The sequence below is a fragment of the Protobothrops mucrosquamatus genome, unplaced genomic scaffold (assembly GCF_001527695.2).
Source record: "Protobothrops mucrosquamatus isolate PMUCROS unplaced genomic scaffold, P.Mucros_1.0 scaffold3084, whole genome shotgun sequence".
Classification (NCBI taxonomy): domain Eukaryota; kingdom Metazoa; phylum Chordata; class Lepidosauria; order Squamata; family Viperidae; genus Protobothrops; species Protobothrops mucrosquamatus.
The window spans coordinates 134,815-149,076 of NW_015389094.1; the positions used below are offsets into that span (position 1 = coordinate 134,815).

Sequence of the window (14,262 nt, forward strand, 5' to 3'; positions counted from 1 at the left end):
AGAAGCCACCACTTTGCAAAACGACATTTTGGAGAAATGAAGTGAAACCTTGCTTGAAGGAACTCGACATGAACAGAAGGTGGCTTTTGGCTGGGGGTCTGTTTGAAATTCCCATCAGCTGGATTCAGCCGAAGAGCCGAAAAGATGGAAAAAAAATTGGCAACGGATCCCATTCCATTAGCTAAGAGGACCTCGTGGGAAACATTTTCCCAGTTGGCTTCTATCCTGAGGATCAAAGCATCCACTCAAAATATTTTGTTTCCATGCTTCCCGGAAGGATGATGTTAATTGGACCCCTCTGTCTGTGTGTGTGTGTGCGTGTGTGTGTATATATATGTTATAAAGCTTTTTTTTAAAAGTAATTGTAGCAAAATTTGAAGAATTTGAACAATAAACAAGGAGACGAGATTGCAAAGCAGATCTGGATATATAATTTTCTCCCCAGCAGTTTTCAGATGCTGAATGGGTTCCGGAGGCCCGAATCAGTCAGAGAAGCGTTTATTTATTTATTATAAAAAAATCATCGTTGCAAGATTTGGGAAAATTGGAACAAGAAAGAAGCCAGACGGCAAAGCAGATTTAGAAAAAAAGGAAAAAGCAGGCACAAAAGCCACCTACCCACCAACCAACCAACCTCCTTCTGGGAGTAAATATATATATATATATATTAATTGGCTATCTCTTCCCTCCAGTTCTTCTGCCCTGTCTTGTGAAACAGGCTGGAACGGGAGTCAGTTGCAGGATCTGGGCTGGAGAACTACAGCTCCCAAGATGCAGCAGGGCAGGGTGTTGGTTTTTTTTTTCCTTTTTTTTTTTTTAAAAAAAAATAGATATATTATTTTTCCCTTTCCCCTCCCTGCAGCATCAGGACCAGCCAAAGCATCTTCGGCTGGAGAAGGATGCAGGCACTTAAGCGAAGGGAGGCGGAGCTTCAAAGCATCTCTAGCTTGAAGCGGTCCTGCAGCTGAGCAGAGAGACTCCGCCCCTTCTGGGTAAGGCTGCAGCCGATTTTGACTCCTCTTTGGGGCCCTGGGAGAAAAATGGGGGAGGGCTGGGGGGGTGGAAATTATTTTTTTCCAGCGGGAGAGCCAGGATTAGGGCTGTTTGGGGGAGGGGAAGCTCGGGCCCTTTGTTGGGGGGAAAAAGGCACCCAGGCTAAGGTTTTGCAGCAAGGGAGCAGATTCAGGGTTGGGCTGGCAGAATCTTAAGTTTTTAGGAAGAAGCTGTGACCCCCCCCCCCAAAAAAAAACAAGGAGAGACAAATTGGGCCTTTCTTCCTGGTGCATTGGGATTCTGGATCTCCGGGTCTCCCAACAGGGATTGGGGTTTGGGGTGCCCAAATTCCAGCGCTCTCCCCCCCCATGGAAAAGCCCTCTTTGCAAACATCCTTCAGCCCCCCCCCCACTTTTCCACTGGGAGAAGACTTCCCAGGCTTGCTTGTGGGACCGTGAAGAGCAGCACAAAATCTGCCCCACAAACTTTCTCTGGGTGACGGCACAAAAAAACCGAGATCACGGCCCTGAGCATCTCCTGCCACATTTGTCTCCCGTCTCTATTCCCTTCCCTATTCCAAATTTCCTTCCCCCCTCATCACTCTGGCTGGATGACTGACTGCAGATGTTTGCCAGCTGAGGAAGAGGAAGCAGACGAAGGAGTGAAGAAAGAGAGATGGAGATGAAAGAGGAAGGGAAGGAGTGATAGAGAAGGAAGGAAGGAAACTGAGGAGGACGGAAGGAAGGAAAGAGGGAAGAAAAGGGGGAGGAAGGGAAAGAAGGAAAGAAAGAAGAAAGATAGAGATGAAGAGATGGAAGGAAAGAGGAAGAAGGATGATGAGGGAGGGAGGGAGGGAGGAAGCAAGGAGGAAGCAAGGAGATAAGGAAGGAAGGAAAGAGATGAAAGGAAGGAGAGGAAGGGAAAGGGGAGGAAGGAAGGAAAGAAACAAGAGGACAAAATGAGTGATAAGGAAGGAAGGAGAGTGAGGAGGAGGAGGGAAGGAGAGAAGGAACGAAGGAAAGAAAGAGAGAAACAAGAAAGATAAAGAGATGGAAGGAAAGAAGAAGAAAGTGATAGAGAGAGAGCGGGAAAGAGGGAAGGAAGGAAGGAGAAGAAACATGGAGATGGAAGAGGAAGGAAGGAAAGTAGAAAAAGTAAAAAAAGATGGAGATGGAGAGGGAAGCAAAGAGGAAGAGGAGAAGGAGTGATGGAGAAGAAAGAAAGAAAGGAGGTAGAGAAAGCTTGGTGCAGGGAAAGATGCTTCCAAAGAGCTACGTTTGCCTCCATTTCGGACGGCTGTGGTGCTATCCAAAATTGGCTGGCACAATCCAGCCTTGGGCACCTTGTTGGTTTTCGGCAAGCGCCCACTTCAGCCCACGCCAGGACTCAGAAACCCCCCCCCCAAACCCAGGAGGGGGTCCTGTTTCCCAGGAAAGCCAAGCCAAAGTCAGATTTTGGCACCCCTGAACGAGGAAATTGTGCTTCCCACCCCCCCCCAGGTCTCTGTTTTGTACTTGGAAAGTTTTTTTGTTTTTCTGTTTTAGGAGAATCCCACTTCTGAATCATCAGATGATCTCCGTGCTTCTCAGCAGCTTTTGAAGGAGGGGAAAACAACAACAACAACAACAACAACAACAACATATCCTTGATCTAGAAAATAAAAACCTGCTGGAATTTAATTGGTTTTTTTTCTGGCCTTCTCGCCTGGAATTATTGGCCCGGCGCTCTGCACGTGCCTCGAAGCGCTCTTTTCGTGGTTTTTCCAGACCAGTCTACTAGCAAAAGTGGGCCCGAATCATCCCAGCTAAAACATTTTTTTGTTTTTAATCCTCTGCAATCCGAGGGTCTCATCTGGAGCGGCCCAAAGAATTCAAGGGGGATTCTTTTTTTCTTTAGGAAAAGAAGGACCCCTCCCTCCAAAAAGACTTAATTTCCTTTAATGAGGAGGGGGGGAAGTCAGGATGAACTGCTGTTCTTGTCTGTAAAAAAATGCATTTTGTAATGGCTGGAAGCTAATATGCAGGGATTGGAATTGACTGGACATTGCTGTGGGAAAGAAACGGAAATACTCTCTGTTTGTTTTCCTCCGTGTTCCTAGTCCTCAGGTTTTTTTTTTTTAAAAAAAATATTGTTTGGGCTGTTTTTTTGGACCACTTTCATGAGTCTACTTTTGGGGGGTCACCATGCCCTCCCGCAGCGACTCCAGCTACTCCTTAACCGGCCGAACCTCTCACAGTTTTACACACTTGCGTGTCCGAAGGGCTTGGCTACAAGTTATCCTCCTTTTGGGCTTCATCCAGATGATCCTGGGGGTCCTCATCGTGACGCTGAGCTTGCTGGTCACCACTTCCATCCCATCTCAGCATCCCATCGGGAATTCCTGTCCCATCTGGGCCGGGTTTCCGGTGAGTCTCTTCTGAAGGGTCGGTGGGCATGGGGTTTTTTGGGTGCAACAAGATATTCTCCCCCCCCCCAGGAGAATCTGAAATATTTCAAAGGATACCCCAGAAAGCTTTCCAAGATCAGCTGAATTTCAAGTGATGCAAACATTCAGCAAGAAGTATGGAGAGGGAGGGAGGGAGGAAGGAAGGAAAAGGGAGAGATGGAGCAAAGAAGGAAGGAAGGAAGGGGGAGGGAGGAAAAGGAAGGAAGGAAGAGGGAGGGAGGGAGGAAAAGGGAGGAAGAAAGGAAGGGGGAGGGAGGGAAAGGAAGGAAGGAAGAGGGAGGAAAGGTGGGAGGGAGGGAGGAAGAGGAAGGAAGGAAGGAAGGAAGGAAGGAAGGAAGGAAGGAAGGAAGGAAGGAAAAGGATGAGTACCCCAGAATGGAATGGAATAGAATAGAATAGAATAGAATAGAATAGAATAGAATAGAATAGAATAGAATAGAATAGAATAGAATATAGACTAGATTAGACTAGACTAGACTAGACTAGAATATGGACTAGACTAGAGTAGACTAGAGTAGAATAGAGTACAATAGAATAGAATAGAATATAGACTAGATTAGACTAGACTAGACTAGAATATGGACTAGACTAGACTAGACAATAGAATAGAATAGAATAGAATAGAATAGAATAGAATAGAATAGAATAGAATAGAATTTGTTGTTAATTGCGAAGTCGTGTCCGACCCATCACGACCCCAAGGACAACGTTCCTCCAGGCCTTCCTGTCCTCTACCATCTTCTGGAGTCCATTGAAGCTCACGCCTCCTGCTAGAATAGAATAGATAGCGAATATAGAAGAGAAGACCTAGAAGGGAAAAGAGAAGAAAAAAGAACAGAACAGAAGAGAATAAAAAACACCACAGCCTAGAAAAATAGAAAACGTTCGAGAACACAGAATAGAACTGAAACGGAACGGAACGGAAAACCGAACGGAAATCAACCAGAGCAGAAAAGAAATAAAACCAGAACGCTGCCCAAATGTTATCCCTAGCCCAGGTGAACGGGAGCTACGCATCTTTTTTTATGGGCCAAGAGTTGTTTTTTTTCCAGATTTTTATTTTTTATTTTTAAGGCTCAGACTCTGCCCTTATCCCGTTTTGTGTCTCCCTGCGCCTCCGGAGATTTCCTTTCTGGAAAGATCGAAAGCCGAGGCTCTCCTCCGTTTCTGGAATTTGGCTCTCCCTTCCTCCAGCGGGGAAGCTGCCTAGCCGAAGTTCCCAGCCTTTTTTGCATTAAGAGCGTTTCAGCTGCTTGTTCTCGAGACGCAATGATAAATAATTCAGGGCCGAGGCCTTCCATTAGACGTGAGAGATGCCCAAACCGGTGCCCAGCCCTTGCCTTCACCCGCCTCTCCGCAGAGACCTTGGCAAAATGCGATGCCATCAGGGGGAGAAGGAACTTAAATCCCCCACAATTCCTCCAGCCCGCGGGCTTCCCAATTGGGAAAGACGGTTGGATGGGAGAATAGAATAGAATAGAATAGAATAATAATAGAATAGAATAGAATAATAATAGAATCGAATCGAGAATAGAATAAAATAGAATAGAATAGGATAGGATAGGATAGGATAGGGAAATGAATAGAATAGAATAGAATAATAGAATAGAATAGAATAGAATAGAATAGAATAGAATAGAATAGAATAGAATAGAATAGAATAGAAAATATAGGATGGGATAGGATAGAATAGAATAGAAATACAATTAGAATACAATAAGAATAGAAATAAGAATAGAATTAGAATAGAATTAGAATAGAATTAGAATAGAATAAAGAATAGAATAGAAATAGAATAGAAATAAGAATAGAATAGAAATAAGAATAGAATAGAAATAAGAATAGAATAGAAATAAGAATAGAATAGAATAGAATCTGGAAGGGACTTTGGAGGTCTTCTAGTCCAGCCCCCTGCTCCAGCAGGAGAACCTAGTCCTAGGACCCACCTGTGCACGCCAGTTGTCAAGTACCCAAATTTCGATCATGAGATTGTGGGGATGGTGTGACAGTCGTAAGTGTGAGGACAGGTGGCAGGTTGCTGTTTTCAGTGCTGCTGTTGACTCTGAGAGGTTGTTTGCAAAAAAAGTCACTTTGGGAACAATGAAAGTTCCTTTATGTCACCCTTGAAATGGGCCAGTTTCTCATCCCTGCTTTCTCTTGTTTCCAGCTGGCATTCTCTGGTGTGGTTGGCATCGTTTCATGGAGACGCCCTTTCACCCCCGTGGTAAGTGGGAAGTTTTGTTGGCCAGCAGGAAGGCACCAGCAGACTCGTCCCTCCTGGCCTTTGGACCCCAGAGCAGGCCGCCCCTTCTCCCTTCCCCTCTGCCTTTCGGACGCAATCTGGAGTTTCCCACAATGTTGCACAAGGCAATCTTATTCCTCTGCAGCAGCCAGAGTCTCTTGTACAAAAAAGAATTAGACACAGACAGACAGACAGACAGACAGACAGACAGATTAGATAGATAGATAGATAGACAGACAGACAGACAGACAGATAGGCAGATGATAGATGGATCCTAGAGAGAATGAGAGATGATAGACAAATGAAAGAGAGAGAGAGAGAGAGAGAGAGAGAGACAGACAGACAGACAGAAAGATAAGATAAGATAAGATAGATAAGATAAAACAAGAGAGAGAAAGACAGGTAGACATATGAGATAGAGATGATAGATGTAGATATAGACACAGACAAATAAATGGATGATAGATAGATAGATAATAGAGGGATAGATAGATAGATAGATAGATAGATAGATAGATAAATAGATAGATAGATAGATAGATGATGGATAGATGGATCCTAGAGAGAGAGATGATAGACAAGTGAGAGATGAAAGAAAGATAATGAGATATAATGTAATCATTTGGTATCATTCAATAATTTGGTATCATTCAATAACAAATTCTAGGATTTTTTCCCTGATATTTTGGAGCATTTTGGGGAGCCTTTTGCACCCTGAATTGCTTGTTCTCCCCTCCCTCCTCCTTTCCAGATCACCTTCTTCACCCTGCTGTCTGTCTTAGGGGTGATGCTCACCCTGGCAGGCTCTATTCTGTCCTGCCAACACGCCCAGCAGGTGAAATCTTTGGAAGTCTGTGAGCGGATAAGGCAGCGAGACGGATCTTCGATCCCAAAGGAGCTGGGATGGCGACGGAGCCTGAAAGGCCAGGTAGGGATGCAACGGGTCAGTTATGGGGAGGGAGGGAGGAATTGTGTCTGGAGGAGCAAGGTTTGGAGCCAGGGGGAAGGGAAGAAGAATTTATTCATCCTTTCTCAGCCTGCTGTCTTGGAGACAGAGCAAGAAAAAGTGTATCCCATTTCTGACACCATCCAGAGACCACAAAACATCATATCCCACTTCTACCACCTTCACGAACAGCTGTATCCCACTTCTGACACCATCCAGAGATCAGGAAAAAGCGTATTCCACTTCTGACACCATCTGCAAGGCAGGAAAAAGTGTATCCCACTTCTGACACCATCCAGAGAATCTCTGAAAATTCCCGTAATTCCCCAACCAGCATGCTTTTACATGCAACGATCTTTCTTTTCTTTGCAGACTAGTTTTCTGTATAAGAAATGCATCTACGCGCCATCTGAATCCGGGATTCCCGCCTGCGGCAATAAATCTGATGTGGATTCGAATTGTTCCAGGATCCTTCTCGTCCTCAAAGTGAGTGGCAAGGGAAAAGTTGTCGCTAGCCACCATGGAGGAACAGCTGGTGAAATGGACAGAATTTGCTGAGGCAGACAAACGCAACCTTCTCGAGATTTCCCATGATTATTTTTTACACTATTATGGTTTGTTACAAAGTCGGCCAGATGTTTAGGCTGGATTTGGCATTTCTTTCCTGCACCCGTTAAGTCCTTCCCAAGGATCTGGGATAGACAGATGTGGCTGTTTAATAACGTTAAAAGTATTGTCGCAGGATGTCAGCTGTCCCAAGTCAAGCTGCCCTTTTGCAATTGACGGATGAAGATTTTTGTCAATGCCGAGAGGGTTCAATTGCTATTATTATGGTTCCTCGCGCAGCCAGATGTTTAAACTGGATTTGGCCTTGTTGAGTCCTTCCCAAGGACCTGGGATATAGACAGATGTGGTTGTTTGATGGTGTTAAAAGTCTCAGTGCAGGATTTAAGCCGTGCAAAGTCAAGCTGCCTTTTGCAATTGACTGATGGGGACTTTGTCAATGCCGAAAGTGTTCCAACAGTGCTCCAGATGTTTTGGACATATTATTATTCTTTCCCTTGTTTGGCATTTCTCCAGAACTTAGCTAAAACGCATCTCCTTCTCTTTCTCTGTTACTCCTTTCTGACAACTTTCCCTTTACTCACCGTAGGACCTGCTTTTCAGCATCTGTGGCTTGACCATCTTCTCCATCGTTGTGTGCACCCTGTCCGCCATCATGTGTTGCATTCAGATTTTTTCGGTCGACATTCTCCACGTGGTGAGTCACCCAAAAACGGGGTTTGGCTCTGAACTCGCAACCAGAAACTCTCAAAGAATAGAATTAGAATAGAATAGAGCTAGAAGGGACCTTGGAGGCCATCTAGTCCAGCCCCCCTGCTCAAGCAGGAGACCCTATACCATCTCAGACAAGTGGCTGTCCAGCCTCTTCTTACAAAATCTCCAGTGATGGAGCAGCCAAAATTTCTGGTGGCAGGCTGTTCCACCGGTGAATTGTCCTCACTGTGAGGAAATTTCTCCTTAATTGCAGGTTGCTTCTCTCCTTGATGAGTTTCCATCATTTGGGTGTTTGGGAAAATAGGTTGACCCCCTCTTCTTTGGTGCAGCCCCTCACCTTTCATCTAGTCCAACCCTTTCCTGCCTGAGCAGGGGGTTGGACTAGATGACCTCCAAGGTCCTTCCCAACTTTATTATTATTATTATTATAAATATTGGAACATTGCTATCCAGTTCTTCTAGCCAAACCCCAAATCCTGCAACTGTTCTTCATATGTTTTTGTCGCCTTTGCATTTTTTTCCAAAATGCCATTGTTTTGGGGTTTTTTTGTAACGCGGTAACCAAAACCTGGATTTTTCTTGCCCTTTCCCGCCGGGTTTAATTTACCAAGATTATCCAAGAGATTTTTTTTTTTTTTACTTACTTACCGTTTCCTGCCGGGTTGAATTAATTTATTCGATTCTCTTTCCATTTTCAGCTTTCTCCACCTCGCTCAAGCTCCCTCACGCTGGACTGTACGTCTCCTCCGGACACTTTCTTGCAACACATGTTGGACCTGGATGAGTTTGTCCCGCCAGTTCCGCCCCCTCCTTACTACCCCCCCGAGTACACCTGCAGCTCCGAGACGGATGCCCAGAGGTGAGATTGCTAAAAGGTGGATTGCGTGACGTGTAAATAAATTTGGGCTCGACGCAAAGAGATTCCACGCCCTGTAAGAGAATCGGGGAGGTTTTGCTGGCAGCAAGACCTTGATTTGAAGAGAAAGAAAATGCAACCACAGTAGAAAGGAAAGGAAAGAAAAAAAGAAAAGAAAAGAAAAGAAAGGGAAGGGAAGGGAGGGAAGGAAGGAAGGAAGGAAAGAAAGAAAGAAAGAAAGAAAGAAAAGAAAGAGAAGAAAGAAAGAAAGAAAGAAAGAAAAAAGAGAAAGAAAGAAAGAAAGAAAGAAAAAGGAAGGAAGGAAGGAAGGAAGGAAAGAAAGAGAGAAAGAGAAGAAAGAAAGAAAGAAAGAAAGAAAAAGAATGGAAGGAAGGGAAGGAAAGGAAAGGAAAGGAAGAAAGAAAGGAGGAAAAAGAAAGAATTTATTTATTTAACCTATTTAACAATATCTTATTTATTTATTGTTGTTTAGCATTACCTACAACGGTTCCATGGATAGCCCAGTACCCCTGTACCCCACTGATTTTCCTCCAAGTTATGAAGCTGTTATGGGGCTCCGTGGGGACAGCCAGGTATGGTTGAAGATGCTCTTGCTGCTGTTGAACCCAAGTCGAGGGGCAGTTGAGTTGTTGTTTTTTTAATCAACAGAAAGACAGAGCACCCCGGAGCATGTGCAAAGGGCAGGTGCATATGTGAAGCAGTATATCATTCTGCTATTGTCCTTCCTTCCTCCCTCCCTCCCTCCCTCCCTCCCTCCTTCCTTCCTTCCTCCGTCCCTTCTTCCCTTCCTTCCATCCTTTTTGTCCTCTCTCCCTCCCTTCCTTTCCTTTCTTCCTTCCTTCCTTCCTTCCACCCTTTTCTTCCTCCCTCCTTCCCTCCCTTCCTTCCTTTTCTTCCTCCCTCCCTCCCTCCTTCCCTCCCTTCCTTCCCAGTGGTCAGAATGCAGTATTGCAGGTTAACTCTGCCGACTGCCAGGAGTTCAATCCTGACCATCTCAAGGTTGACTCAGCCTTCCGTCCTTCTGGGGTCGGTAAAACGAGGACCCAGATGGTTGGGGGGTCAACACACTGACTCTGTAAACCACTCAGAGAAGGNGCGCACCCGGAAGGCCACTGGTAACCAATGCAGCTCGCGCAGCAGCGGTGTCACATGGGAGCGACGAGTCCCTCCCAACACCGCCCGCGCGGCCGCATTTTGGACCATTTGAAGCCTCCGGGTGCTCCTCAAAGGGAGCCCCATGTAGAGGGCGTTACAGTAGTCCAGGCGGGAGGTGACAAGAGCATGAGTGACTGTGCGCAAGGCGTCCCGGTCCAGAAAAGGCCGCAACTGGTGAATCAGGCGAACCTGATAAAACGCCCCCCTGGTCACGGCCGACAGATGGTCATCCAAGGTCAGCCGTGAATCCAGGAGGACTCCCAGGTTGCGCGCCCTCTCTGAGGGGGCCAAAGTTTCGCCCCCTATAGTCAGCGATGGCATCAGCTGACTATGCCGAGGCGCCGGAAACCACAGCCACTCGGTCTTGGAAGGGTTGAGCCTGAGCCTGAGATAGATAGATAGATAGATAGATAGATAGATAGATAGATAGATAGATAGATAGATAGATAGATAGATAGATAGATAGATAGATGATGGATAGATGGATCCTAGAGAGAGAGATGATAGACAAGTGAGAGATGAAAGAAAGATAATGAGATATAATGTAATCATTTGGTATCATTCAATAATTTGGTATCATTCAATAACAAATTCTAGGATTTTTTCCCTGATATTTTGGAGCATTTTGGGCAGCCTTTTGCACCCTGAATTGCTTGTTCTCCCCTCCCTCCTCCTTTCCAGATCACCTTCTTCACCCTGCTGTCTGTCTTAGGGGTGATGCTCACCCTGGCAGGCTCTATTCTGTCCTGCCAACACGCCCAGCAGGTGAAATCTTTGGAAGTCTGTGAGCGGATAAGGCAGCGAGACGGATCTTCGATCCCAAAGGAGCTGGGATGGCGACGGAGCCTGAAAGGCCAGGTAGGGATGCAACGGGTCAGTTATGGGGAGGAAGGGAGGAATTGTGTCTGGAGGAGCAAGGTTTGGAGCCATTGGGAAGGGAAGAAGAATTTATTCATCCTTTCTCAGCCTGCTGTCTTGGAGACAGAGCAGGAAAAAGTGTATCCCACTTCTGACACCATCCAGAGACCACAAAACATCATATCCCACTTCTACCACCTTCACGAACAGCTGTATCCCACTTCTGACACCATCCAGAGATCAGGAAAAAGCGTATTCCACTTCTGACACCATCTGCAAGGCAGGAAAAAGTGTATCCCACTTCTCACACCATCCAGAGAATCTCTGAAAATTCCTGTAATTCCCCAACCAGCATGCAACGATCTTTCTTTTCTTTGCAGACTAGTTTTCTGTATAAGAAATGCATCTACGCGCCATCTGAATCCGGGATTCCCGCCTGCGGCAATAAAGCTGATGTGGATTCGAATTGTTCCAGGATCCTTCTCGTCCTCAAAGTGAGTGGCAAGGGAAAAGTTGTCGCTAGCCACCATGGAGGAACAGCTGGTGAAATGGACAGAATTTGCTGAGGCAGACAAACGCAACCTTCTCGAGATTTCCCATGATTATTTTTTACACTATTATGGTTTGTTACAAAGTCGGCCAGATGTTTAGGCTGGATTTGGCATTTCTTTCCTGCACCCGTTAAGTCCTTCCCAAGGATCTGGGATAGACAGATGTGGCTGTTTAATAACGTTAAAAGTATTGTCGCAGGATGTCAGCTGTCCCAAGTCAAGCTGCCCTTTTGCAATTGACGGATGAAGATTTTTGTCAATGCCGAGAGGGTTCAATTTCTATTATTATGGTTCCTCGCGCAGCCAGGTGTTTAATCTGGATTTGGCCTTGTTGAGTCCTTCCCAAGGACCTGGGATATAGACAGATGTGGTTGTTTGATGGCGTTAAAAGTCTCAGTGCAGGATTTAAGTTGTTCAAAGTCAAGCTGCCTTTTGCAATTGACCGATGGGGACTTTGTCAATGCCGAAAGTGTTCCAACGGTGCTCCAGATGTTTTGGACGTATTATTATTCTTTCCCTTGTTTGGCATTTCTCCAGAACTTAGCTAAAACGCATCTCCTTCTCTTTCTCTGTTACTCCTTTCTGACAACTTTCCCTTTACTCACCGTAGGACCTGCTTTTCAGCATCTGTGGCTTGACCATCTTCTCCATCGTTGTGTGCACTCTGTCCGCCATCATGTGTTGCATTCAGATTTTTTCGGTCGACATTCTCCACGTGGTGAGTCACCCAAAAACGGGGTTTGGCTCTGAACTCGCAACCAGAAACTCTCAAAGAATAGAATTAGAATAGAATAGAGCTAGAAGGGACCTTGGAGGCCATCTAGTCCAGCCCCCCTGCTCAAGCAGGAGACCCTATACCATCTCAGACAAGTGGCTTTTCCAGCCTCTTCTTACAAAATCTCCAGTGATGGAGCAGCCAAAACCTCTGGTGGCAGGCTGTTCCACCGGTGAATTATCCTCACTGTTAGGAAGTTTCTCCTTAATTGCAGGTTGCTTCTCTCCTTGATGAGTTTCCATCATTTGGGTGTTTAGGAAAATAGGTTGACCCCCTCTTCTTTGGTGCAGCCCCTCACCTTTCATCTAGTCCAACCCTTTCCTGCTTGAACAGGGGCTTGGACTAGATGACCTCCAAGGTCCTTTCCAACTTTATTATTATTATTATTATTATTATTATTATTATTATTATTATTATTATTATTATTATTAACTATAAATATTGGAACATTGCTATCCAGTTCTTCTAGCCAAACCCCAAATCCTGCAACTGTTCTTCATATGTTTTTCCGTTGCATTTTTTTCCAAAATGCCATTGTTTTGTTTTGGTTTTTGTAACGCGGTGACCAAAAACTGGATTTTTCTTACCCTTTCCCGCCGGGTTTAATTTACCAAGATTATCCAAGAGATTTTTTTTTTTTACTTACTTACCGTTTCCTGCCGGGTTGAATTAATTTATTCGATTCTCTTTCCATTTTCAGCTTTCTCCACCTCGCTCAAGCTCCCTCACGCTGGACTGTACGTCTCCTCCGGACACTTTCTTGCAACACATGTTGGACCTGGATGAGTTTGTCCCGCCAGTTCCGCCCCCTCCTTACTACCCCCCCGAGTACACCTGCAGCTCCGAGACGGATGCCCAGAGGTGAGATTGCTAAAAGGTGGATTGCGTGACGTGTAAATAAATTTGGGCTCGACGCAAAGAGATTCCACGCCCTGTAAGAGAATCGGGGACGTTTTGCTGGCAGCGAGACCTTGATTTGAAGAGAAAGAAAATGCAACCACAGTAGAAAGGAAAGGAAAGAAAAAAAGAAAAGAAAAGAAAAGAAAGGGAAGGGAAGGGAAGGGAAGGGAGGGAAGGAAGGAAGGAAGGAAGGAAAGAAAGAAAGAAAGAAAGAAAGAAAGAAAAGAAAGAGAAGAAAGAAAGAAAGAAAGAAAGAAAGAAAGAAAGAAAGAAAGAAAGAAAGAAAGAAAAAAGAGAAAGAGAAGAAAGAAAGAAAGAAAGAAAGGAAGGAAGGAAGGAAGGAAGGAAGGGAAGGAAGGGAAGGAAGGAAGGAAGGAAGGAAGGAAGGAAAGAAAGAAAGAAAGAGAAAGAGAAGAAAGAAAGAAAGAAAGAAAGAAAGAAAGAAAGAAAGAAAGAAAGAAAGAAAAGAGAAAGAAAAAAGAATGGAAGGAAGGGAAGGGAAGGAAAGGAAGAAAGAAAGGAGGAAAAAGAAAGAATTTATTTATTTAACCTATTTAACAATATCTTATTTATTTATTGTTGTTTAGCATTACCTACAACGGTTCCATGGATAGCCCGGTACCCCTGTACCCCACTGATTTTCCTCCAAGTTATGAAGCTGTTATGGGGCTCCGTGGAGACAGCCAGGTATGGTTGAAGATGCTCTTGCTGCTGTTGAACCCAAGTCGAGGGGCAGTTGAGTTGTTTTTTTTTTAATCAACAGAAAGACAGAGCACCCCGGAGCATGTGCAAAGGGCATGTGCATATGTGAAGCAGTATATCATTCTGCTATTGTCCTTCCTCCCTTCCTCCCTCCCTCCCTCCCTCCCTCCTTCCTTCCTTTCTCCGTCCCTTCTTCCCTTCCTTCCATCCTTTTTGTCCTCTCTCCCTCCCTTCCGTTCCTTCCTTCCTTCCTTCCTTCCTTCCTTCCTTCCTTCCTTCCTTCCTTCCTTCCACCCTTTTCTTCCTCCCTCCTTCCCTCCCTTCCTTCCTTTTCTTCCTCCCTCCCTCCCTCCCTCCTTCCCTCCCTTCCTTCCCAGTGGTCAGAATGCAGTATTGCAGGTTAACTCTGCCGACTGCCAGGAGTTCAATCCTGACCATCTCAAGGTTGACTCAGCCTTCCGTCCTTCTGGGGTCGGTAAAACGAGGACCCAGATGGTTGGGGGGTCAACACACTGACTCTGTAAACCACTCAGAGAAGG

The 14,262-nt window shown here is 45.3% G+C and overlaps 2 protein-coding genes across 2 annotated transcripts in view; both read left to right on the top strand.

Annotated features, from left to right (window-relative positions):
- The first annotated feature begins 3,176 nt into the window (after positions 1-3,176).
- On the top strand, positions 3,177-11,062 carry FAM189B (family with sequence similarity 189 member B). Its single transcript, XM_029286201.1, has 9 exons — positions 3,177-3,398; positions 5,607-5,663; positions 6,433-6,609; positions 7,018-7,113; positions 7,781-7,888; positions 8,604-8,764; positions 9,255-9,354; positions 10,619-10,795; positions 10,928-11,062. Exons 1-9 carry the CDS (start codon positions 3,177-3,179, stop codon positions 11,060-11,062), a joined length of 1,233 nt encoding a protein of 410 aa, XP_029142034.1.
- Positions 11,063-11,323: 261 nt separating this feature from the next.
- The window catches only part of LOC107297024 (protein FAM189B-like), a 6,455-nt gene continuing 3,516 nt past the window's right edge, over positions 11,324-14,262 (top strand). Inside the window, exons 1-4 of the mRNA XM_015826379.1 lie at positions 11,324-11,338; positions 11,957-12,064; positions 12,822-12,982; positions 13,609-13,708. Coding sequence (XP_015681865.1) covers positions 11,324-11,338; positions 11,957-12,064; positions 12,822-12,982; positions 13,609-13,708 — 384 coding nt within the window. The remainder of the gene's footprint in view (positions 11,339-11,956; positions 12,065-12,821; positions 12,983-13,608; positions 13,709-14,262) is intronic.

What these genes read in the sequence shown, in the direction of transcription:
- FAM189B (XM_029286201.1), top strand. Translation starts at nt 3,177, where the DNA reads ATGCCCTCCCGCAGCGACTCCAGCTACTCCTTAACCGGCCGAACCTCT. An exon ending in GACGCCCTTTCACCCCCGTG is followed by an intron (nt 5,664 to 6,432) that starts GTAAGTGGGAAG and finishes CCTCCTTTCCAG; the next exon opens with ATCACCTTCTTCACCCTGCT. An exon ending in GGATCCTTCTCGTCCTCAAA is followed by an intron (nt 7,114 to 7,780) that starts GTGAGTGGCAAG and finishes TACTCACCGTAG; the next exon opens with GACCTGCTTTTCAGCATCTG.